Below are 25964 nucleotides of genomic sequence, written 5' to 3'. Positions count from 1 at the left end.
CAAATAAGATTCCATGTGATGGAGTAAAATAAGAGAGTTTTTGTCACGCAATTTTCAAAGAGCGTGCACACGGCACAGTATCAAATTATTAAAATAAGTCATATATAAAGCCCCAAATTGGATAGAGCCTGATTATTAAAAGCTCCAACATCTTTCTCCCTTCCTCTAACAAAATAATTTTCTCCTACCTAGTAATTACAATGGGCGTCGGAATGTCATCAACCGACGGCGGAAATCACGGCGGAGAAACGCCGGAATATCGTCGTAAACTAGAAGATATACCGGAAAGTTGTATAGCTATGGTATTAGGCCACCTTGACCCGCCGGAGATTTGCCGTTTGGCTCGGCTTAATCGGGCCTTTCGCGGTGCTTCCTCCGCTGATTTCATATGGGAGACAAAACTTCCTACGAATTATTCGTTCATTGTTAATAAGATTTCTGAATTGAATCATAAGAATGATGATGATATGAAGAATTACGGTGGTAGTAAAGATATATCCACGGGTTTAAATAAAAAAGATATTTTTGCCCGCCTTTCTCGCCACAACCTTTTCGATTCCGGCAATAAGGTAACTCATATCCTCTGCGTCTCTTTTGTTACGTTGTTTAATACGGAGTACTCGACTATTAAGTCGGAAGTCGTGTAATTTTCTGCAATTTTCAATCTCATACGAAGTCGAATTATTTTCTTTTCTTTTGGTTGTACTGTAGCATGTTAGCTAACAACTATATCGAATAAACAATCTTTATTTAATATTTTTAAGAAAATGTTGCATTAAAATAAAATAGAAGATGAAATTATTAGAGTTTTGAAGTTTTCTTGACTCAAATTCTATACATAAAGAAGTAATCTTCATTCTTCAAATTGTTATAACTTATACGTAGTTGTTTTTGCTTAGAAGTTAAGCCAACCGCTATACAAATATACAATTGTATACTCTGTATATACGGTCGTGTATACTTTTCCGAACTATTTTGTTTAGAATATTAGACTATCTAATCTAATTATTCAAACATTGAGTAGTTTGATTTCATCCATCATTAACTATTAAGTCATTCATCATCAAACATCAATGATATAAAGAATACATTCACATGTATTGTAGTATTCAAAAAAAAAATTACTACGGTGGATTGGTGGGGGAAAAGTTTTTTTAAAGCATGTAAAATAAAGGTAAAAGTGCCTATTACTTTTTTATTTTTATGTACGGTTGATGTTTTGTGCAAGCATATATAGTTAGGGACGTGGGATCATCTATATATTATATACTCGGGTGGTCTTTAAGAATATGTATACTTTAAAAATTTGGAATTGTATACTTTTTAATAATGTATGATAGAGATACAAATGATATAAAATGTACACATCTTGTGGAATGAAAGAAGGTATATAAGGATGATTACGTTAATTTAACTGAAGACATGACTATAACTCTATAAGGGGAGTATCCCTTAGCTTTATAAAGGGACAAATTTTTTCGCTTTAATCAATGTAGAACGCTCACATGTGATGATTTATGGGTCTAAATCTTTAACACAAATAAACTCATTTTTTTCCAAGGTCAATTTTGGTTCATTAGTCACTCGAAAATGCATGAATTTTATTTGTTTTGACAAAAAACTGCCTTAAATCAAGCAGTTTTGAGTTGTGATGTATGGATCTAGTTTATAAAAGATTGAAAAAGTTAGAATAGTCAATCATAAAAATTGTCTTTATATCCACCTGCAAGAGGTGGCGAGCTGTTTTCAACTCTAAATCACGATGTATCGGATATTTGTTTTTTTTTTAACATTTGAAGAAAGAGGGAGTGTACATACCCTGTGGTTTATAGAATTGTAGGTTAGATGTTTCACTCTGAATTGGTGTCTTTTATTTCTTTGTTTCTTTCTTGAATTGATGTTGATTTATATGAATTTTATTTTTATTGACAAGCTTTCATGCCAATTAAGGATAAGATTAAGGTGATTCATTTGGAGATGCTAAAATGTGTGATTTATTAGAAAGCAAGGTGTACTTACTGTACTGTAATATCAATGTCACCATCGATGATTCGATATGGACAAACGTATATATGGAGAATTAATGGAGTAGAGTAGCTAATAATCATTATTAACGTTCATGTCATTATGGAATCGATTAGTCGTAGTCTATCAGACTGTCTTAAATTTACCATGAAAATGATACTTATACACTCATATTAAGGTGATTCATTTGAACAGATTGCTTATGAATAGTTTTCATTCATCAGTCCTAAAATAGCATAATCGCCTTATCTTTCATGACATGGACTGCTAGATTAGTGATTTATTTTCTTGGATTCTGTTTGGTAGGAAATATGGTTGGACAAGAAAACTGGAGGTGTATGTGTGTCAATATCATCAAAGGCACTGTCAATTACTGGTATTGATGACAGGCGATACTGGAATCACATTCCCACTGAGGAATCTAGGTGAGCTAGCTGCTTTATTTATCATCTTTGATTTCACTGTGATTGTTTGGGATTGTCAGATTTTATGACTCTGTTTTAATCCAGATTGGTCATGTAATGAAGCACCCTATCTTCTTTCATTTTGGTGCATACTCACCAACTATGTTACTCGGACTTGTATACTCATTTCAGACACGGTATGCACATGCACCCAAGTGTTAGACTCGGCTATTATATACTTCTAAGGTGTCGTATTTTGGTGTCTAATTCCATGTCGGAGTGTTGATGATTTGACACTAGGACTTGAGGTGAATTGTAGAGTTTGAGTAATTGGTAACCAATATGTTGATAATAATAATAGTTCCCATTAGCTCAAAATCAACTTGTTAGTGTATAGTGAAAGCACCAACTGATTCAAGATGTCCACTTCACCAACTGATTCATTATGTCCACTTCTCCTTGCCTCCTTGGTGGTTGGTTGGCGGCTTGATGCCATCTTTTTGTTGCTAGTCAAAATGGTTAATGATGATAATTATCAAAGTTACACTTCGTATTAAATTGCTGAATGATATAGACATCAACATCAATTTTACCCTGGTGATGCTAACGAGACTCTCAAGCTGAAAGACAGAATTAGGTTTCTTTCGCCCCCCTCAGCCCTCCCCGGCTGCTATTAGAAAGTCAATACAGCGAGCCTTTAGGATCTGGACGAGTCAGTCAATGGTTTCCTATTTTTCCTTAGAAAAGTTGCTTGTATGAATGTTGAAATGGTAATTACTTTGACCTTTTGGTAGAGGCATTGTTTGAAAACAAGGGTTTTCTGATATCATAGCTTCTTGTCTCATAATCTGACTGTCTGAATAGTCGTTTAAGAACAAAAGTCAGGAGACAGCAGCATCTGTTGTTTGATAAGTTTATTAGACTATATTCGGTGTGCTCCTCGAATAAAAAACATGAAAAAGGGGACTATGAAAAAGAAAATATTTATGTAAATACGCTTCCTAGAGAGTTTAAAGATCGAAATAGTTAATGTTGGTTTTTAAGCATTATTAGCAATCAGCCAAAATTAAGACTGTTGGTGATCTCTTGCATTGTTAGTAATATCTTCAATTATTGAAAATAGATTTGGGTTGAAGCAGATTGATTGACTGGTTGTTTAAATGTCTATTTTTCTGGTAGTAGATTCCAGACAGTTGCATATCTTCTTCAGATATGGTGGTTTGAAGTTTGTGGGGAACTGGAGTTCAAATTCCCAGCAGGAACATATAGCCTCTTCTTCAGAATCCAGCTTGGCAAGTCTTCTAAGAGGTTTGGTCGTCGTTCATGTAATGTGGAGCATATACATGGGTGGAACCTAAGACCAGTACGATTCCAGCTGACAACATCAGACGGTCAGCATGCTTCGTCAGAGTGTTATTTGGATAGTCCTGGATCATGGATCCTCTACCACGGAGGAGATTTTGTCGTCAAAGAAACTGATAAATTGACAAAGATTAAGTTTTCAGCTAGGCAAATCGATTGCACCCACATAAAAGGGGGTCTCTCTTTTGATTCTGTCATGATTTTACCCAAGAGTATAGCCAGTAAAGCTAGATAATTTTTGTAGATATATGTTAAATAGTGAGTGTGTCATAGAAAAAAAAACAGAATAGTTTTCAGGTTGGTTTGCATAAGGGCTTTTCCATGTACATATTTTTTTTTTACTAGGGGGAGCTTGGCATTGTTAGCCCATAGTTGTTCTGTTCTGAAGATCGCGCAATCTTATATATTTAGCCTTTAGCAGAAGGCAGTTCTATAAGTGATCTAGGAATTTAGAAGGCAGTACGATGTTTTTTTCAGGTTTGGTTTTTTGAAAGTTTTGTGTATTAAAATTGTTTAATTAGATGATGTTTGCTTTTGAGAATGGGTTAAGGATTTCAGAATAAAAATTAAACAATTTAATAACAAGAGGAAAAGCGATAAGATAAAACCAGGAATCCGGCAAGGAGACCTGTACACCCTATTTAACTCGAGACATAAGTCTGTGATTGATGTTTGCAGGGCAGGTCTTAGCAGGCTAAGAGATGTGTTGTTGATTTTTGAAGCTAGATCTACTAACAAAGTAGCATATACAATGGCAAAAAAGTGCAAGAATTAATTTGTTTTTGAACAACCAAAGTTGTACATGCAATTCATTCTCAGTCGGCCCCTTGATTGTGCTAAACAAATTTAGTAATTTACCATTTTTGGCTCCTTAATTCCAGACCTCTAAACTCAGATCACTTACAATATGCCCCTTCCTAAAGCTTAAACAAAGCTATCACTCGTAAGTATGTAATCCTTAGGCCGTACCACAACAAGGGTGTTGGCTCGCTAATCAAGGTGTCATTCAGGAAGCTCTTCTTCATTCTTTAAGTTGTGCTCTCTTACATTTAATAAGTAGAACTAGTTTTGGGTCTCGGTCGATGCCCCCCAGTCATTAACTTGGATAACTTTAACTTTACCTTTTTGCCAAAAAAAAAACATAATTAAATCCTACTCTTATTAAGTTATTAATTTTATCATCACTTATTATATTTTTATTTACAAAAAATAACATGTAGCATGACATAACCAAGTGGATACGAATCAAGTGGTTATATATGTTCAAATCTTGTATAAACTATACATGTGTTTCTAATTTAATGACATGTGTCAAAATGGAGGAGGAGAGCTACTTACTAAATATGTGCCAAAATCAATAAACGGAGTAATTATAAATGGCAAATTTGCCAAAAACAACCTTTTATAACCATTTTTTTTTTTGCAAAAAACAACCTTTTATAATTTTTTTTTGCAAAAACTGACCTAAAAGTAAAAATAATTTGCAAAAGGCAGCCTTTTCCCATTTTCAGGCGTTGACCCTCAAATCTCCGATTTGACTTGGCCGGTTTTACTTATGGCACCCATTTTCCCTCCCTTTTTATCACTTAAACCCATTTTGGAGCCAAAATAAAACCCCAAAATCACAGCTTTCTCTCTGTTCTTCATCCTCATTCTTCATCCTCCACCAATTTTTTTTCCTCTCCTCTTGCTTCATCCTCGTTCTTCATGCTGCTATACTAAGTGATTTTCGACACTCAACCACTAATTTTTGGTACGTTTTGTTCATTAATTTTGCCTAATTTTAAGTAGGAAACTTAAGGTTTTTTCCCCCAATTTTGTGAATTGATTTTGTCTTGTTGATGGAATTGCATGACCATGTTGATGCCTTCCTCTTTCCTTTTTTGGGTGCCATTGAAGTACAACAAAGCAAGAAAATTCAGAGCCAAAAACGGAATAAAATGGGTGCAAAAAGTTCAGAATTTTTACCCAAAAATGGAAATTAAACATTATTTTAAGTAGTTGAAGAAAGTGACGTTTGGAATTGAATGACTTACAGCATTCAATGGAGGTTCGTTGTTTGCAGAGCTTCATTAATGGCGTTCCTTCACCTTCCTTTTGTCTTTCCATAATTTTGTTTTTTTAGGTTTTAAGGGAGTGGGTTTTATATGGGAGGAAAAATGGAGGGAAAAGAGTGGAAATAAGAAAAACCGGCCTCACGTGACTATCACATGCCAAGTCAAACCGGAAAATTGAGAGTCAACGCCTGAAAATGGGAATAGGCTGCCTTTTGCAAATTATTTTTACTTTTAGGTCTGTTTTTGCAAAAAAAATTATAAAAGGTTGCAAAAAAATGGTTATAAAAGGTTGTTTTTGGCAAATTTGCCATTATAAATAGTGAGCCAAAATAAATTCTCTTAGCTAGTTTGGGGTTTAGTTAACAAGTTTACCTCATTAAAAAAAAGTGTTTTTACACAACGATTCAATACACTATCAACTAAACATGAGTACTACACATAAATCATAACAAGCAATTTGATACCAGTTCTAAATGACAGATTTTAAAATGTTGTGCACATACAATAATTTGTTTATAGCAATAGTAAGTTGGAATGTCTATATTCCTAAGAAAACTGGAGGACTGGGTGTGCGAGATACTATGGTTTGGAACACTGTTGTCTTGGGTAAACATGTGTGGGCTTTGAGCTCGAAACAGGACAACCTATGGGTCAAATGGGTGCACTCGATTTATGTTAAAGCACAAAAATGGCGGACATGCAAACCACCAAAAAATTGTAGCTGGTATTGGAAAAAGATATGCAACACTAGAGATGTAATCAAGGAAGTGATTAAGCCTAATGAGCTAGGCATAGGTAGTAGCTATTCGATCAAGAAATGTTATGAGCTTCTATGTGACATGAAGGTATTTAATGAATCTTTACTAGATAAGCAAGCTTGAAGGCTTATTTCAACACCAAACTCTCTGTTTGGCCGTGTGATGAAGGGTAAGTATTACCCTCATAGAGATTTTGCGGGGGCTGCCATTAGGCTTGAATGGGAGCTATTCTTGGCGTAACATTTGGGGATCGATGGCTCTTGTAAAAGAATGTTTAATATGGCGAGTTGGAGATGGTTCAAAAATAAATATTTATTCGGACCCATGGCTCCATGGCTCACGGATAAGAACGAGCGTTTTATCTCCTCTTCGCCGACTTCTGATGTATCTTTGGTGCAAGAATTGATCAATTGATGACTCCACGAAAGAGTGGAGGTTTGATTTGATTTCGAGAGTTTTCAATGCAAGGGATGTCTTATGCATTTTGGCTATACCGGTACCCATCAGCATTCGTCATAGCCGAGAGGATTGTTTAACACGGACGTACTCCAAAGACGGTATTTATTCTGTTAAGACCGCTTATAATGCTCGGGAAGTCTTGTAATTTTGACAATTTTAATAAGCCCTAGGTGAATATCCGGAAGCTGGACACTATACCGAAAGTAAGAAATTTCTTGTGGAGGGTATGCACGAGCTCGCTACCCACTCGAGCTCTCCTTAAGCAATGTCACATGTTCAGGTGTTCCCAAGTCGACGAATCATGCCTTTTCTCTTTCCATGTCGTGTGTGACCTTTGGAGAGAATGCTAGTGCGAAGCCTTAATCCCAAGTGAGGTGAATATGGATTTCAAGGATGTTCTAATACTCTGGAAGAAGGTGGATACGAAGGTAAGGCAAAGTTGTCCTCTTCGCGGTCCAGCTTGCCCGCAAGTATGGGCTTCGCCAAGTAACTGTTGTATCAGACAACCAAGTTGTTGTGTCCCGTCTCACCAAGCTCACTACGTATTCTTCTGATTTAGATGGTATTTTGGATAATGTTCTAGTAACTAGCTCAAACTTAGATTTTGTTGCTTGGTCTCATGTTAATAGGGGTCTGAATTTTGTCGCCCATAACCTAACATGATTAGTGCTCTTTTTGGGTGTTGAGCAAGTATGAGAATATCATTGCCCTACTCATATAACAATGTATGTACTCATGACAATTTTATTGATTAATGAATGCACTAATTTTATTTATTTTTTTTTTTTTTTAAAAAAAACAAGTGTATATCTTGCGCAAACGTTACCTTCAAGTTTATCTATCTAAACTGGTACTACTGGGACAAGAACGAAAGGGAAGGCGCGATCATCATCTTTCGTTTTTCTCTCTCCTAGGGTTTTTTGCTCCGAATTCCTTCCCTGTCGGTGACCAAAAGGTACTCCTTTGATTTCTGTATCGCACTCCTCCACCTTGTTTTTATTCAATTGTGCGCATACCTTCCTTCTCGTTATCCATATAGTCGCTCAATTAATTCAATTTTAGCTTTTTTCCAGTTTTACAACGAAATTCAATTGTTGAATTTTCAACTTACTTTGATTCTTTGTCTCTGAATTTATGCGGTCAAAGTGAGGTCTTTTTCAATCTATTCGATTAATAGTCAATGTGTTAACCTGCTTATTATTGGTTGATGTTTTATAATTCGAGCTCGTCGAATTGTGATTGTAATGTGCTCTAACTATGCGATTATGATTATGGAAATTAGGTTTTGGAAGCTGAGAAGAACTCGGAGTTTTGCTCCGAGTGCTCCGATATTTAGTGATGGAATTCCGTTGGGATTTTTTAGATTCCCTGGATCCTGATGTTTCGAGTAAGATTCTTATGGGTTTGGATGATCCTGCTGATATTGTTCGTGCTAGTTCCGTGTCGAGGTTATGGCGTGATTTTGGTAAGCATTTAGATGATTTCATTCCAAATATTGGCTCTGGTAGAGTGGTAGTTACTCAGTATGTAGATTGTATGCCGTGCTTCTTTGATGTGTCTTCAATCTATTTGGAAGTGTTATGGTGCTTTTGTTTTTTTGTTAAATTCTTGGCATTTTAAAATTTTACTAAATGTGGAGTATGTTATAGTGTATCCTAAAGAGGTGTAATGTCGCTTTGTGAAGTTCTTCATATAAATCTGGGTTTTTATCCCCCTAATCCTAAGTGTCCGGCTTGCAAATACTCGACCAAAAAACCACGAGGGTTGAGGTCAGGTCAGGGTCTACCTTACCTTAAAAAATAGTTTTTAGTATTCATTCTGGGTTTTTATGTGACTTTATTGCCATAATTTCTATGGATTGTAAGCCACTTTTTTCCTATTTGCAATTTTTGTTGTTGCTCAATGCCTCAATGTTTTGTATTGTAATTTGCATGGGTATCATGCTTTTGTAGGAGGTTAGGGCCATGTTCAGAATGACTAGAATGAGGGTAAAAGAATCCATTTGGCTAAAATAATGAGTTGGTGGTGGTGGTGGTTGTAAGAACTTGGTGGAGAAACATGTTGCCCACATGAGTAAATTATTATTTTAGGAGGGGCAGGGGAATCAATCATCAGCTCCATGCCTCCATTGTGATAATTTACTACCTTTTCAACAACTTTTTATGTAATACATTGTAGTTTACTTCACTTTCCAAAAATTACCCTCTTTCCAACATTTTATCCTTGATATAATCTTCCTTCTCTCAATTGATACTAGTGTCAATCTTGACTATTCTATGAAAATTTTGCTTGCTTTGGGTCATTAATTATGTGCCGTTTGTCATGATTATGTCGGACAGTTGGAGACTTGGAACATTGAATATCCAGTTCTGGTACTTGGGGATGATTAATTTAACTACATAGGGTTAATGGCTCATTTTTGGATCCAAAATTTATGGGGTACTTTAGATGTGAGAAATTTTATTTCCATGGATTATTGAAGGATGGACCAAATCAAAATTGCTCTCAAAACCTCTTTGCTTCCTTTCCATGAAGTATAATATGGTCTTCCTGTTATCGCTTATGGGTCAACGGAAACAACCACTCTACAATTTCAGGGATAAGGTTGCGTACGTTCGATCCCCCTTACTCCGCTTGTTGCGGGAGACTCTTTGGAGGCAATGGGATAATGATGATGATAACGTGGATAGTTGAGGAGAGAGATTGAAGATATGTTTGATTCTATGCGATATCTACGTTGGATGGATGTTTGCCTGTTCTGTTCTTGAGAACTTGGTCAAATATTCAGTGTCCATATGCTGGTCACGGATCTAGACATGAATCCACGCTTGGATAAAGTAGATAGCTTACTTTGGTTAAGTAAGATCAAGGTGTACTTGAAAGCAACATACAGGGGTAATGTAGGAGGTTGTTCTTGGCATTATGATCAGCAACAGACCGCCCCTGCTTTTCATCCGAGGATCATACGATGCAATTAGAAATTTTAGGACTTTTAATTGAAATAATCTTTATAGGTTATAGATACTCAAACTAGGCTTGAGGTTAGGTCTAGGCCTCTAGCTATGAGCTGGTGTCTAATCCTTGATCAGCGAGCAATATATCTAATATGCATTCATTAAAGATTGGTTGAAGTGGGTTACACTAATAGTGTGTTTGAGATTGTATGAATTACGGGAAATGTACACAAGGGTTTGGCTTAATCTCTCTGAAACAGTGCAAAGGAAGGCGAAAAACTATAGACTACTGCATCCCTAGGAAAGCGTCGTAGTGATGTTTTACTAACAAGTAACAACACCTTGAATGGCATACTTCCTTAAACATTGCATATTCTTACTACATTGGCAATTGGACATACTACAAATAAGGCAACCATGGTCTGTTTCTGAATTTGCTTCTCTTTCAAGATATTCCCATCCAATAATTCTCATTTAATGTTTTTCACATGTTGCTTATGTCTTATTCATATGGACTATAATCAGCTTGATTTTCCAACTAATATTCTGTGTTGTGTACTCCTGAATACAATACATATGAAGATGGAATTGTGGAAATGTGTTTCCTCTATAGATGGAGGATCATGGTAGGAACCTATAATTCTAAGTGTCTAACGATAGTTTGTAATTATTGGCAGTGATAACAAATGGTATATGCAAGCACTTGTGCCTAAGACTGTTTCCTCAGTTATCTGGCATTGATCGTGTGGTTGATATAAGCAACAAACAAGAGAATTCAGATGTTGGTTCCAGCAGTTTTGTTGAGCTGGAGCATTTGAAAAAGGAGCACAGAGCGTTTGTCGCTTTAGCTCGAGGTCTTACATCCTCAGAGGTGGGTGAATGTCTCTCAGATGCCATTAGTGCTACCAGCACAGATAATTATCCGGAAGAAGGTGTTCATAACACTCTGGTATCCAGGGACCGAATTGGACGTAGAGCTTCATACTGGTCGAGCTCAGGACAAAGTAACCCTGAAGTGCCCGAGAGACTGACTTATAAGTTAATTTCTGATTTGTGTATAATTACTGAAATGAATGTTCATCCTTTTCAAGGTGATGATCCTTGCTTTCCCACTTGCAATCTCTTCGTTAAGAAGTCCCACTAAGTGTGTTCTTCTTGTTCATGCAGCCTTTTTCCAATCAAATTCACCTATATATTCTGCAAAAGCAGTGCGTTTCCGCATGGGTCACAGAATATTGCCCGAGGGTGATGAGGAAGATATTGTTCATGAAGGTCAAGAATGTGCTGAGGAGAAGTTTGTTTGGACTTACACATCTCCAGAATTTCCAATGGCGCAGGTCAGTGGCACCCTAGGAATATGCTGTTGCTGAATCGTCTTTGAAATTATCTCTACTGTTATGACTTATGAGAGTAGACATAGAAGATACATTAACTCAAGATATTTACTCCAAAATACCTTTTGGCTCTTTTATGCAAGAGTTTGAGACATGGATCTTTATGGGTTTGGCTTCTGTTTGTTGCTTTGTTCGACTATATCATAGTGACTTAGAAGTTGCTACATGCATTATAATATAGTGGTCGAAATGAAGTTTCACTTCCTGTATACTTGGTAATGTTTAGCAAACTGGGAGTGGTGGTAGTTCTTTTCTCTTCACTACCCAGAAGGTCTTGTTTCTTTTGGGGCAAGTAGATATGGAAATTGCCAACTTGGTGCAAGTGAAACTGTTTTATGTTTTAGGAGTAGTTGAAAGGAAAAGAATATATAAGTTGGAATTCACTTCTCCGTAAGGAAAGGGGGAGTGGGGAGGTTACTTGATGATGATTATTGGATTCTACTGTTTTTTCCTGTGAAGTGTAAACTCATTCACTGCTGTGTGAAGGGTTTTTGACTTGACTTTTTGTTGAATGACACGGATATCAGTACTTCACTACCATAGAGTAGCTTGTAATTCACTCACTCAGAAAAAATAAACAAAGAACGAAATTTTTCAAAATGGACAGAAAGAGGGATAGGAAAGAACAGTGTTATTATTGCTGAAACATTTATGTGCTTTAATTTGGGTTTTAGGGATTTTGTTCATTAACATAGTTCTTGGAACAGGAGAATCGAGTACAAAATTTCAAGCTTCCAGAGCCTATCCTTTGCTTTGGGGGATATCTACAGATAGAGCTTCTAGGTAGAGTTCAGAGGCAAGAAATGGATGGCCTATTTTACATATGGTGAGTTCTGGAACTAAGTCAAGTGGTCTAATGATTCAATTTATTTATTGACTGATGACTTATTTTGTTTTTAGCTGGCTAACGAAGTGCTAATTTGATTTAGGTGTAATTACTCATTAATTTAGGTGGTATTGAAAGTTTAAGCAGACTTTGGTTTTTGCTGGTATCTTTTCTTGTACGTAGTATGATTTTCCACAGTAGTATGTTTTATTGTTATGTTGCTTTTTTTTGGTTGTTGGTATTCCCCATTTCTTTGGCGATATTTCAAGAATTGTGTTATTGGGATTCTACCCTGACTTCCGTTTTAGTGTATCCTGCAGCTAATTTCAGTTTGTCATGCTTTTTACAGTGTGGCACACGTTCAAGTTATGGGGCGTTCTTTGTTCCCTGTGTTTGGGGTTGAATCTCTTGACCCAAATGGAAGATTTACACTGACGTACAACCCTCATGCTCAGTTTTCTTCTCCTCATAACGGCAACGAGGAGTCTGATGAAATAAGTGTAACACCAGAGATGGTGCAAAGACATGTTAGAGGTTGGGAGCAGATTCTAAACATGTTACGGGGAACTCTGGGGGTTGAGGTTTATGATTCAGACGATGAGCAACACGATTCAGAGGACGAGATGCCTGAGGAGTTTGCTTTGTAGTTTTTCAAGGGTCCCAATTCAGCCCGTGCATCTAGCGACCATGTATGTTTTTTAAAGTCGTTGGGTGAATGAACCTTGTGAAACAAGTAAGACTTTTCGCCAGTAATTGGTCTTGTTTCATTAGTTAATAAGCGTTGTCAATGTTTCCTCTAGGTGGAGGGCTTGAGACTGGTGTTTTGCTCTGTAAATAACTCTTAGCAAGTGCGAAAAGTCGGTGGTTTATTAATCAAGGATTGAGAGATCGACCTTGGTTGATGTGCTATGAACTTGTTGTCGTTGATACTGTCATGAAACCTGTTATGTCTTACAATCGGTGATGCCGGCAAGATGCTACTTGCAAATTTCAATGCAATTTTTGGTTCAAACTTAAAAGTGATGTGGTTCTTTTTAAAAGTCGTGTCGTTGCCCATACTAAGTATATTTGTTGACTCTTCAAAAAAGCTCTTGGAGGGCTCTCCATTCTTTCTCTATCACTATCTCTCTGCAAGACATGCTCAAGAATTCATTCCTAAAAATACTAAACATTGGTTGGTTCTTCAAGTGAGCTATCTAATATTTTTTTGACCATTTGGTGATCCATAATTAATAATCAAAGTTACTATCTACTTTTCAGAGTTACTTCTCGCTTTTCAAAGTTAATTCCCGCTTTTCAATAAAAATCAACTTCAAAGTAGCTCTCCATGAAGAGCTACTCAAGAACCCCTTAAGAGCATGTACATTGGTTGGCTCTTCAAAAGAGCTCTTGGAGGACTCTCCTCTCTCTCTCTCTCCCACTATCTCTCTACAATACACATTCAAGAATTCATTGTAAAAAACACCCAACATTGGTTGGTTACTCAAATGAGCTCTCCATTATCATTTTTACCATTTGGTGGTTCACAATTAATTGTGTTTTTAACCAAAGTTACTATCCAATTTTCAAAGTTACTCCTCACTTTTCAACAAGAATCGACTCTTGAAGAGCTCTTGTGCAAGAGCTACCTTGAAGTAGCTCTCCATGAAGAGCTACTCAAGAGCCCCTCAAGAACCACTCAAGAGCCCCAAAGTTGGCCAAGAGATAATTCTTGTTGGAGAGCTACTTGGAGAGCCACTCCGAGAGCCCCAATGTACATGCTCTAAGAGTCTCAATGTTGACTAAGAGATAGTTCTTGTTGGAGAGATATTTGGATAGTCACTCCAAGAGCCCTAATGTAAACTAGTTGAAAATTAATTCTATATTTTATGCAAGAAGTGCAACGCATTATCAGAAATAAAAAAATAATAATAATATGGGCTAATAAAGTCCCAAGGTTCTAATTATTAATTTTTTTTTAGGGAAAAATTAAGATAGAATATTAAACAAGGGATAAAGAGTAGATAGGAGAGGTTTCTACAGTGCAATGATTCTCCCAAACTTGTTCTATGCTAAATGACTCTAGCTTAAAAAGGTGACGGGCAATAACTTTTTCAACCCTTTTAGGTGAGGCCAAACAATAGAATCAAAGAAACTACTAAGGGGCGTTTGGTCAGGTATTCATGTAAGTGTAACAGATGAACTTATATGTTTTCCTTAGATGTTTGTTGGTCCTAATTTGTCATTTCTTTTACTATCTTCCTTTTTTCAATTCACCCTAAAGTCTTTTATGTTGATTCCCTAACCCCCTCAGGTATATCCACTCTTTTTTCCTCAAAAATTCCAAAAACGTTGACCACCATTAACCAACCTCGACTAATAGTGTCACTTGTAAACACCACCAGAACCACATCATCACCATTGATACTGACCACCAAAACCACCAACACCGTTGGTCAGACCCGCCTTTAAGCACCAACGCCTAGCACCAACTATCATGAAACCAACCTACCACTACCCTCCCTTGCCGAAAACCTTATGGATCATACCCACAACCACCCGTAACCACCCCACCACTACAAAACCACCTGAGATCCTATATGAAACCATCCCTCTTTCACTAGGAATACCCTTTATCCACCCGGACTTCTATCCACTACCACTGACCCTCATCCAACCACCAGTAAAAACCCACCAGAAAAAGCCATCCCACCCACCCTTAAAACTTATCTGCACCACCACAAAAACTCCACCTCACCGTGAAAGTCCACCCTCACCAACACATAACCCTAAAATTTTGAAAAAACAATCAAGACTACAAATTAATTACCTTTTCTTATCAATAATCTTAGCTTTAAATAGTCAAATTCAGCAATTAAAGCTCTAGATTTGAAGCTTCATGGTTGAATAAGACTATTAAAACATCAAATTTGGCTAACTAGGATTCGTAAACTCCTAGTGGTCGGATCGCACACAGACGCACGCCTAAGACTTGGTTTGTAAGATGGCGTGCCAAGCAATGCTTGGCCCGCAGCGCCCCTTGCGCGCATAGCCTTGTGGGATTGTCGTGGGCGTGTCCTTGCTTGTGTGTTGCTCGCCTGCGGGTTGTGGTGTGATGGTGAGTGCGCTTTGGCCAATTGCAACGCCCGTGTTGGCCAAGTGCGCTATAACTTAGTATCTATACAAATGATTCATGACTTCCAATGTCCTTCTAGTCCAATAAATAGCACTATGAACCAATTACAAGCTATTCTTCTTTAGTCATTAATTGTCCATCCTTTTAATAACCTGGATTAGGAACCTTTTTACAATTCTATGATTACGTTCACTTGATAGGTATCAAGCAAGTGGCTCGATCTATACAAATTGAAAAACAATCTAAAAGTTCTCACAATAGCAGCATTCATGAAAGTAGGGGGAAAAACCCTAATATTCTCTCTCTCTAAAAAGAGCCCCAGCCACCACGAGAAAAAAAAAGAACCCTGCTCGAGACTCGTTGGTATCCAAGATTAGCTTGCCGGCAAGCCTCCATCATCAGTCCAAGCTAGTAGAGAAGAAACAGAAGAAGGAAATAAAAATCCCTCAACTAGATCCCAAAAACTCCTTCAATAGGTGCTTGAGCTGCGATTTTAGGTTCTGTTTGTTGGGTGGGTAATACTCTTCTCCTTCTCTTGTTTTCTTAGTAGTCCTTAGTAGTTTCAATTTGTTCCTTTCTTAGTCATGTCCATTTAATTATGTTGTTGATTGTCCTCCTCCTCGAAATAATTTCGAGCTCATTTCGGTATTCGATTCCTTTTTTGGGTAAAGGGGACTCCTTGTGTAAGTTTTTTTGATATGGATGTATGTACTTGAGTCAAGGTTGGGATGACCAGGCTTGGTTTGTTTCGATTCAGTTGTGGGTTTGTTCATGTCAAAGGAGGGTAGATGACGGGTGTCAATGCTTAGGTCGTAGGCTTTGTGATGAGAATTTTCACTCGGGTGAAGTTTGATTCCATTCTTGCAAACAGGAGTACCTTCAATGGTAGTACTCTAAGACCTTAGAAGATGGAAGAAGAATATGTGGGTCTTTCTTACAAGGTCCTCTAATCAACATCAAAATGGTTGTTTGTCTGTGTGGAAAGGAGATGCAGTTTGAGGTCTCTGATTTTGGTAACCGGAGGCCTCTGGTTACTTCTAGTTATAGCTCAGCAATGATGGAAATTGTTGCGTTAAAAAACTCATTCCGAAGGAGGCTCCCTAACTAAATGGGTTCGGGGTTCATAGCTCTCTGCACTTGGTCGCTTGCTCTCGATGTGAGGAGCTTCTGCGTGTACCCTCTCGTGAGGGTACTGAGTCACTAAGAAAAGTGACTCTTGATTTGATCTTGAGCCAAGAATCCCATTTGTTTGTGACTTCAGGTCATTGGGATTGCTCTGTTAGCAAGTTAAGTGACTTGCTTACCAATTCTCTTCTTCCACATTTTCCATCATCAGATTGGTCTCGTTTGTTTGTGTTAATCTTGCCCTGATGTTCCACCACCAACCTCATGAAGAAGCAAAAGCAAGGACATGTAAAGTTTATTTTTACACGTTGCAAGTTCCAGTTTCAACAGTGAGTTCGTCCAACTACCAAGGTCCCTCTAAAGTGATACTTACCGCAAATGTTAGTTGTCTTCTAATCAAGCAGCTTGTAAGAGCATGTATTGCTCAAGTTAGTAATTGTTTGTTATTTATATTTCAATGTTGTGTGGTCGTTGATATAGCCCGTAATCTAACCAGAAATTTAGGAAAAGGGAATAGCTTTATTTAATTGATTATCTTTCTATGCTGTCAGGAAAAAAAATCTCAAAGTTCTAAAAGAGGAAATGCCTGGCTAGGGAAAAATTCTTCGACGGACGAGACTTGAACGGAGAGCATGTTACCAGAGAAACGTCGGAGAGTTGGATAATAGTGGACCTTTATAATCGACAATACTTCACATAAACAAAGTCTTTATAAAAATTAAGGAGAGGATTCTGAAAAATCAAATGAGCCTAAGGATTTGGATCTTGACTTGGGAGGAAATTTTTTCTCAAGAATGGACGCAGACGGCAGATTCTTTCTAAGTGCTAAAACTTATGCGGCTGGTTGGGTTAATGTTGTGTTTAGGGTGTTTTTGCTAAAAAAAAATACTATGGTTTTCTAGATAGAGGGCATCTAGAAGTACTTTGGCGTTGAGTTTTATTTTATTTTTCTGTAAAGGAAAAGTACACAAAAGTTAAGATAATATTCTCTCAAAACTCTAGCTCAGTGGTAACCAGCGCCTAGTTGTTCTCAGTACATGCAGGTTCGAACCCTGCGGCTTTCATTCATTCGCTTTGTTTTTTTAACTAAGGCATCTCCCTTTGTATTTTTCTCTTTTTTCCTATTTTAACTAACTATGGGCGTATTTGTTTCTAAAATTAATTCTTTTTTTTTCCTTTTCTATATATGTTTAACAAATTAAGTCTTTTCATTCCTACTTCCTAGTTTTATGTACTGTAATTTTCTTGAGTTGCTTGACATCTTTAATTCAACAAAATCAAGATCTAATAAAATTGTTCAATTTATTTTTAGAAATATTAACATTTATGAAACTTGCTTATGTTAAGAATCTTGTTCCATAAAGATTAATGTGTCACAGTCTTCTTGCATAATCTATGATCAGTTTCCTTTACACATTCAACTCTTCGTGAAATGTATATAAAGGACATAAAATCTCATTTTTCTTTTAACGACATCATAGAAATAAGATGAAAGAAAATTTAAATGCATCTGATTTATCTCTCTCTACAAAGTTTGTACTTTGTAACAAAATACATATCGTAAAAGTATAATTAGCGTATTATTTTAATGAACTTATTTGTCATGTAGATTTAAAATTTAAAATTTATATTTATATATAGGGGCCCATAATTATTTTTTTGCCTAGAGCCCACTAAATGTCAGGACCGGTCCTGCATGCGACTAACAATATTACTGCACAGACTATCCATAGTTATTACGAACAGAACCACCAAAATTAATTTTAACGTAACCAGGGCCGAGGGACTTTTGTCGTTGATGTGTTAAGCAAATATCTCTCCTTAAAGAATTAGGCACTACTCACAATTAGGGATGGAAATATCCAGTGAATGGTCCAATAAATCGGTCACCCTCTCTAGTTAAACGGTTGAATATCCGAATTAAATGAATGAAAAACGGGTGATGGGTGAAGCGGTGGTCGATGCGGGTGATCGATGTTTTTTTATCACTTGTTTATCCCCCGACTCGTCACGGCGTCACCCATTTAATTTATATACGGAGTATATATTATTTATGTTTATATTTTAAACATAAAAAGGTGTTGGTAAATCCATTATTTATTAAAGTTAGTGGTTTTTTTTTTTTTTTTTTGTTATAAGTTATGCGTGATGAGGTGTAATTATATACTCCTATTTCGGAAGTAAATGTAGGTATATATAAGGGTTTTTTTTAATTAATTATGTTTTATATTATTAGGTGATGATTTTTTGATGGTTAATAGTTTTTATCCAAAATATCACCTGATTCACCCCGAGTGATAGATGAACGGTATGTGGGTAATGAGTAAACGGGTAACGGATGAACCCGGTGGAGCAGATTGATGCCGGGTGATACTCCACCCGATGCAATTCTCACCCATTTTCATATAAGCATTCTAAAAAAAACGAGAGAAAAAAAACGGCTGAAGAAACAGCAAGTCGGTGACATCAAAGTGAGATTATAGCAATCGGAAGCCGGAGAGTGAGATCCACCGGTACTTTCTCTCTCCTCCATTTCTGTAATTTGTTAAAAAAAATAATAGGGATAATCGGTTTGAAGTGTAAACTTGTTTAAGAAATATGCCTGGAGTGAATTGCTGGGTTCAATTTGTTTGTTAAGCTATAGTATGAGCTAATATAAAAGGACGCGTTCTTCGGTAGTGTTTTAAGTTGGTTCAATTACTGGATTAAGATGTTGATGAACTAATTATAGACTTTGTTGAATGGTTGATCTTGTGCCTTATTTCTGGGTGATCTGTTATGTTAGTCTGAAACTGTGAATTGATTGTGAATTAATATGTCATCTTTGAATTTTTATGGTGAATTGCAGCTGCAGTGAAACACAATTTCAATTTCCAATGTCGAATTCCCCAATCGTCAAACATGTTTCAGAATGCTTCATCAAGCCAAAACTCAACGACGATTATTCGAAACAGCCTTACTATTTGTCACCTGGTGATCTAGCCATGCTCTCAGCTCACTACATTCAAAAGGGACTTCTTTTCACCAAATCTTCAGCAACAGATCAAGATTTCAGCATTCAGACTTTCCTAGAAAAGCTCAAGGATTCTCTAACTCGTACTCTTGTCCACTTTTATCCATTGGCAGGCCAGCTTGCCACTCAGATAGATGAACATCAGCATTCTAGCTTCATCTTTATCGATTGCGAAAAAGGTCCTGGTGCTAGATTTATTCATGCAACTCTAAATATGACCATCCATGATATTCTGTCTCCTATTGACGTGCCTGTAGTAGTGAAATCGTTCTTCGATCACCATAAGTCTGTCAACCATGATGGGCATACTAGGCCTTTGTTATCTGTTCAGGTAAATCACCAGTTCAGGATTCATCAGGAGATTTTTCTAAGGTGAAAGTTGGGATGTTTTATCTGCATTTAAGGTAAAAATTATCAAAAAGTACCTTGTTTTTAGGTCAATTTGTGAACTAATCCCTTATTGGTTTGATTTTGTTAAAAAATACCTTGAATTAAAACAGTGTTTTAAAAATGGGACCTTTGGCCAACATTCCGGCCAAACAATCAACGTTCTGGCCAAAGATCTCATTTTATACAACTTTTTAATTCAAGTTACATTTTAACAAAATCAAACCAATAAGGTAGTTCACAAACTGTCCTAAAAACAATGTACTTTTTGACAATTTTGCCAGCATTTATATAAAATGTATGCACCATCTTAAAAACTTTTTGCCTGGACTGTAGGTAACAGAGCTTGTAGATGGGATTTTCATAGGCTGTTCAATGAATCATTCAGTAGCAGATGGAACTTCTTACTGGAATTTCTGGAACATATGGTCAGAAATACATATGCAACACAATCCTAACTCAAAATCGAAGCTACCAATTCATAAACGATGGTTTCCTGAAGGATATGGTCCACGGGTTACCCTTCCCTTCACACATACTGATGAATTCATAAGCAGATATGAGGTACCTCAATTAAGAGAAAGAATCTTCCATTTCTCGTCAGAATCTATATCAAAGCTCAAGATGAAGGCAAATATAGACGTTGAGGATACGGATAAAGAGATCTCGTCATTGCAAGCATTGTCTGCACTAGTCTGGAAGTCTATTACCAGGGTACGCTGTTTATCTGGTGATGAAAAGATTACCTGCACCATGGATGCTAACCTGAGGCAGAGGATAGACCCTCAGTTGCCACAGGGTTATTTTGGGAATTCCATTTGGGTGGCTAAAGCTACCGCTACAGCTGATCAAGTCAACGAACATAGTTTAGGATGGGTGGCTGAATTGCTGCAGAAAGCAGTAATGGAGCTGACTGATAAAACAGTGAAGAGTGTGTTTGAAGCATGGATGAAGTCTCCTTTTGTATATCAGATTGATGCTTTCTTCGAGCCAAACAGCACCGTGATTGGTAGCTCACCGAGATTTGATATGTTCGGGAATGATTTCGGAGTTGGTAAACCGGTGGTGGTTCGCAGTGGGTATGCTAACAAGTTTCCTGGTAAAGTGACTACATATCCAGGAAGTGAAGGGAGACGAAGCATAGCTTTAGAAATATGTCTACCACCTGATGTCATGACTGCTCTTGAATCAGATGATGAGTTCAGGAGCTATAGTATACATGTTTAGCTGATCAAAAGGTTTTGCGTGCATAATAAATTTATTGTACACAAATATAACTTTTATCTAATTTTTTTTGTAACTTTTAATATATTTTAATTAACTTTTATATAATAAAATAAAAAGTTGATAGATAAATATTTTAAATGGTTAAATGATTAATTTTATACATTATTAGTGATTTTAAAGAAATATATTTTATTAAAATAAAAAATTCATCACTAAAAAATAGATAGCTTTTACCTATACAAGTGTAACTTTTAAACATCTTGAGTTACTCCGTTGTACAATATTCATTATACATCATGGCGACTAAATTTACTTTTTCCTTTTCAGGGTAAGGATGGGGGTTATTGTGAAATCCAGATTAGGTCTTTAGATTAGCTCCAGCTTATATCATCCTTAGTTACGAGATTAATAAAATTATGATCATTTCATGTATACCATTCAATGATGGATCAGCTTCTTTTTCTCCACTTTAATTGCTGGGTTCATGGAAAACTTATTGCCTATATGTAATTTAAAACACAAAGATGTAACATTGCTATCTTGGCTAAACAAAATTAACAAACATATCATAGCTATTGTGAACTGTAAGGACGAACTTGCAAGAACGAAATACAGCAGTGGTTCTTAATTAAATGAATGTCACCCTACTAGAAATCTAGATTCGCCCAAGCATACATAGACATGGATCTTTGCTTCTGTAATCCTTTAAATCCTGACGTGGATTCCTGATTTTAAGACGTCTTGGACTTTGGCCGTGAAGGAAGTAGCTGCATCAAATATGGCAAATAAGTATTAAAACCAAATCTAGCTAAGTAGTGATTATGAACTACAATGTCACAGTTGCCCAGAGTCATATACTGATACTGAAGATGCTGGTGATTCATAAAATTACTCCCTCGGTTAGCACACATGAAAGTATGAAACTTCAAGGTATCAAGAACTGGTCAAATCAAGAATTTTGTATACTTCCACTTTTCTCCAAGTATAGGTCACTTTCGAGGAGCTTTATATTGCATACTCCGTATATGCCTAAACTCATCTCTCATTAGGGGAGAGGGAGGGGGTTATGACCAAGGTTTTATGCATTTAAAAGGGATTTGTTTGTAACCTTACCAAACTCTCTCTTTTTTAAAAAAAATCTCATGGAACCAGTCGAATATTTGGGTCTCTAATCCTCTACCCTTGAGGAAACTCCATTGCTCACAGCACAGAACTTTCGTTTCTTAAATAAAAGAATGTAAACTGGTCTCATATTGGACATGGTTTAGCATTTCAAACAAATAATGATGGCACGGATTTCCAGAAAAACGGCTTGACCAGCTAATGGTGAAAGCATGGAGATTGGAAAGGTTAACTGTTCAAGGTGTCAAATTCAAGCTATATGACGAAAAGTGAAGCCCTGTTTTAAAATGCTGGTACATTGTAGCAACAGATTGGAAGCAGAGGATGATTTCCAAATGCAAAGCAGAAATTGTTCTAACTTGAGATGGCAGTATGTCTAACCAAGGAAACAGATAGAGCACACAATGACACAATATGGACGCACCTGGTAGCAAGAAATGAGAGATGTAGCAAAACCAAAGGCACCAGTCACGCGAGGATTGATTTTCTTGGGTGCCAATTGGAGAAGTCCAGCAGCCACAACTATATCCATGGCGGCTTTAATTAAGGCCAAGGACCTGTCATTATAGTTCTGGGACTTAGCTCGATATTGCTCATTCTGCATTCACACACATGCCCAACGCAGTCAGAAATGCTAACTTATTAGAAGAAATTCAAAGATTATTCGTAGTCCGTGAGGTATCTCAAAATAAACACTTACTTCATGTTTCTCACTACCCTTGAGCTCCTTCTCCAACTTCTTCATTGAGACAGAAAGCCTACCAAGTTCCCCAATCTGAGATTTGATGTAACGTTATTATAACATAATCACATAGAACCTTTAGATTCAGAAAGCCTTCCCAAATTACAGAAACTAAAATGAAAAGGATTAGAACTTGGAAAATAACAAACCTCAACCAAAGAAGTACAAACAGAGGAACTCATCCAACAGTAAAGAGATATCTTGGCAATCAGGTCAGTTTTCTCCTTGTTCTATCAATCAAAAATTGAGTTTCCATCAAGTATGAATCATACGAACCGTGCTGAACCAACAGAAAAGAGAAAGGAAAGTAATCCGTACCTTATAGATGCCACTTCTACCAAGCCAAACAAATTGATCAAGGAACAAAAAAGTGGATAGTAGTGCATTTTTAGACTGGAAGAAGAAAATAAAAGGTTATTAAATATCTCAGAAACGACGTTTGTTATCCAGTAAAAGCATGAAATCAATGAGCTTGAATACCTTTCCAAGTAGAGACAAGGGAAGAGGAGTTCCAGCAGGAATTGGGCTTATCAGACCATGCAAATCATTAACAAACTGCAGTGTAAAAGTCAGCACATGTCAGCTTCAACTTGAAACGTCTTGGTGTCGTGATCAGAGAGAAAACCATAATGGGATAAAATCCACCCCAAAACCAGACAATAACCTTATATTGCGGTTATATACAGATAAGTCACACAATCATATTTATTTTACGATCAAAAGATAATTTTTGAGCCCAACCTTGAAGAGACGGAACACTTTTCTTGCCAGGCTGGTGGATTTATCAACATTTTGTGCTGTACCTGGCTGTCCATCACTCAAGAACTTTGAACCATACTGGATTGCCCTGCATATCTTGTCCCTGGCTTCTGCTTTATTCAGATACAGCACTACAAGGGCAAGTTCTGCCCTGGGAACGTCTAGTGCACTCATATTTTATCTTCTGTACTGGCCTACAAATTTGATCATCATCATAATTAAACTTATGTCATAATACCACACTGATCCCATCCCAAATTCCCAACTCAAACAGCAAGGTTTAAGAACGTCAAACAACCAAAATTAAGAAACTAAGAATTATTAACATGACACAAAAGATAAACAGAATTTAAAGTGGTAACCAACAGAATAGCCTGACATGCATTTTCATACCACATTAAGGACTCCCTATAACAGAAAATATTCGGGCAAATAGACCACATCCCTACCTATATAATGCACTAATAAGAACCAAATATTATGGGTGACAAAAAAACACAAGCTCCACTTTAAATCAAGCCAAAAAATAACCTTCTCGCATTTGACCAACATTTTCTACTACTATGGTATTAGTAACATCTATGATATGAGTAATTCAAAATTTGTACAACTATTTTTAGGGTTATACCTAACAAGATTTGTTTCCCACTATAACTCCATGTATATATTTGAAAAATGAAAATCAAAGGTAGTGCATACAAACTCCAAAGTCCAATGTGGCATACTATTTCTAAATGGATGGAGTGTCTAAGTTTGGTGTATACTATCCTCAAATGCTCTATTTGAAAACAACTAAACACTCTTGATAATATTGAATTGTCTGAAGGCACCGGTCACTAGCCCAGGAGCATGTCAACATGTTAGCAAATGTTTAAAACGGCATGCATCATACTAGGGTGATAAAAGTCTGGAAGTGAGGTATGAGGGGAGTGAAAAAGAAACTACAAGCATATTTCCGTAACTAGATAAAATCACATATAACGAAAATAAGCCACAATTTTACCATGATAAAGCATTACTTCAACCATAATAAAGAAAGAATTTTGTGTTTTTGATAGCCTCAGAGCGCCTCAACTACACCTGAGAAAAATTGACTTGCTAGTTGATAAGAACCATAAAGGTTAACACTATGTTCGTTGAATCATTCCACTAATACCATAATGACGTGAAAGCAATTTACAGCTGAACATCACTCCCAACAAAGTAATTAGCATTTACAAGAACCTTAAATCATTGATTAGTGGTATGCTCAAGGATCCCCATCAAAGTCAAAGTCTCTATAATCTCTCAACAAAGACTGCATCTTTTACAATTTAAACATTCTAACTACAGAAAGGTAGGAATTCATACTAAAGGAGCCAACAAAATAAGCCTAAACGTCGAAAGCATGTTCTTTCCCCACCTCTAGAGCAAGAAAACATTCAGCCTAACAAACACCAATCAAGCTTTCAGAACAATAAGAATCCCACATGGGAACATCAACAACTTCTCCATATCTGAAATGTTTTAAGCTGAATTCAGCTAGAAATCAAGGTATCCCTGCTATTTCTTTAGCCCCGCATCAAATTTTACACCTCAAAGCTTCAAATTTTTCAAAAAGTATTGCATAAAAAAGGAGATCAAACCCACCAGTTACAACTTACAACAGAATTCTCAACAAATTGATAACCCAGATACAAATCAATAAGATCTTTCAGAATACTAACAGAACTTCCATCACCAATATTTCTCACTCCCCAAAGTTGACCAACAACCAAACACCCCTCCTCCCTCAAATAGAAAAAAGCCCCACAAGAATCAACCCTGAATCAGATAATTCTAGCGGGAAAACAAACAATAAAAACAAAAATCACCTCAAAAAAGATAAAGCTAATACCTTTTTGAATTAATACTAACAATTGATCAATTAAGGAGAATTCCTCAATTAAAGCTAATACCCTTATTGAATTACCACAAAGAAACGTAATAGAAAAAGGAAAATTAATTACGCCAATAAATTAGGGTTCTGGGTAATCTAATCGGCGAAAGGGGAAGAAAGCTGAAAATTACCTGAAAAGCTTGGGAAATCGCAAGTGATGTATGGTTTTCTCTCTCCTGTTGCAAGTCGCGGGAGATAAATTATCTTTATTTTATTTTTTTCAGAGATTATCAAATAAAGGACGCTAAAATTGATAAGGGCTTGTTTGGTCCTCTGTTCTCCTTTTACTACCCAACAAATTTGGGATTTTGATAATT

The 25964-nt window shown here is 36.7% G+C and overlaps 4 protein-coding genes across 6 annotated transcripts; 3 read left to right on the top strand and 1 right to left on the bottom strand.

Moving 5' to 3' along the window:
- Positions 1 to 84: 84 nt before the first annotated feature.
- Positions 85 to 4332, top strand: LOC110799574 (F-box protein PP2-A13). 2 transcript variants are annotated; one of them, XM_056837565.1, is made up of 3 exons: positions 85 to 569; positions 2332 to 2450; positions 3609 to 4332. In XM_056837565.1, exons 1-3 carry the CDS (start codon positions 201 to 203, stop codon positions 4024 to 4026), a joined length of 906 nt encoding a protein of 301 aa, XP_056693543.1. In that variant the 5' UTR covers positions 85 to 200; the 3' UTR covers positions 4027 to 4332. The 2 variants fall into 2 exon arrangements, with proteins under 2 accessions (XP_056693543.1, XP_021860548.1); XM_022004856.2 differs by having other exon boundaries at positions 97 to 569; positions 3612 to 4332.
- Positions 4333 to 7867: 3535 nt separating this feature from the next.
- Positions 7868 to 13258, top strand: LOC110799563 (F-box protein At4g00755). Of its 2 annotated transcripts, XM_022004835.2 has the most exons (7): positions 7868 to 8020; positions 8348 to 8530; positions 10697 to 11110; positions 11187 to 11356; positions 12121 to 12239; positions 12589 to 12928; positions 13040 to 13258. In XM_022004835.2, the coding sequence occupies exons 2-6, from the start codon at positions 8404 to 8406 to the stop codon at positions 12884 to 12886; spliced, it is 1128 nt and encodes a 375-aa protein (XP_021860527.1). In that variant the 5' UTR covers positions 7868 to 8020; positions 8348 to 8403; the 3' UTR covers positions 12887 to 12928; positions 13040 to 13258. The 2 variants fall into 2 exon arrangements, with proteins under 2 accessions (XP_021860527.1, XP_021860526.1); XM_022004834.2 differs by having other exon boundaries at positions 12589 to 13258.
- Positions 13259 to 18827: 5569 nt separating this feature from the next.
- LOC110799566 (uncharacterized acetyltransferase At3g50280) lies at positions 18828 to 21245 on the top strand. Its single transcript, XM_022004837.2, has 3 exons — positions 18828 to 18992; positions 19328 to 19823; positions 20216 to 21245. Exons 2-3 carry the CDS (start codon positions 19356 to 19358, stop codon positions 21104 to 21106), a joined length of 1359 nt encoding a protein of 452 aa, XP_021860529.2. The 5' UTR covers positions 18828 to 18992; positions 19328 to 19355; the 3' UTR covers positions 21107 to 21245.
- Positions 21246 to 21651: 406 nt separating this feature from the next.
- LOC110799564 (peroxisomal membrane protein 11C) lies at positions 21652 to 25964 on the bottom strand. The gene is made up of 8 exons (XM_022004836.2): positions 25779 to 25964; positions 23712 to 23923; positions 23451 to 23525; positions 23289 to 23363; positions 23120 to 23200; positions 22929 to 23003; positions 22653 to 22826; positions 21652 to 21873 (listed from the first exon to the last, which is right to left on the bottom strand). Exons 2-8 carry the CDS (start codon positions 23901 to 23903, stop codon positions 21838 to 21840), a joined length of 708 nt encoding a protein of 235 aa, XP_021860528.1. The 5' UTR covers positions 23904 to 23923; positions 25779 to 25964; the 3' UTR covers positions 21652 to 21837.

This window comes from Spinacia oleracea, chromosome 2 (assembly GCF_020520425.1).
Source record: "Spinacia oleracea cultivar Varoflay chromosome 2, BTI_SOV_V1, whole genome shotgun sequence".
NCBI classification, from domain to species: Eukaryota; Viridiplantae; Streptophyta; class Magnoliopsida; order Caryophyllales; family Amaranthaceae; genus Spinacia; species Spinacia oleracea.
The sequence above is the reverse complement of the archived record's forward strand: the minus strand, read 5'-3'. Positions and strand labels throughout refer to the sequence as shown.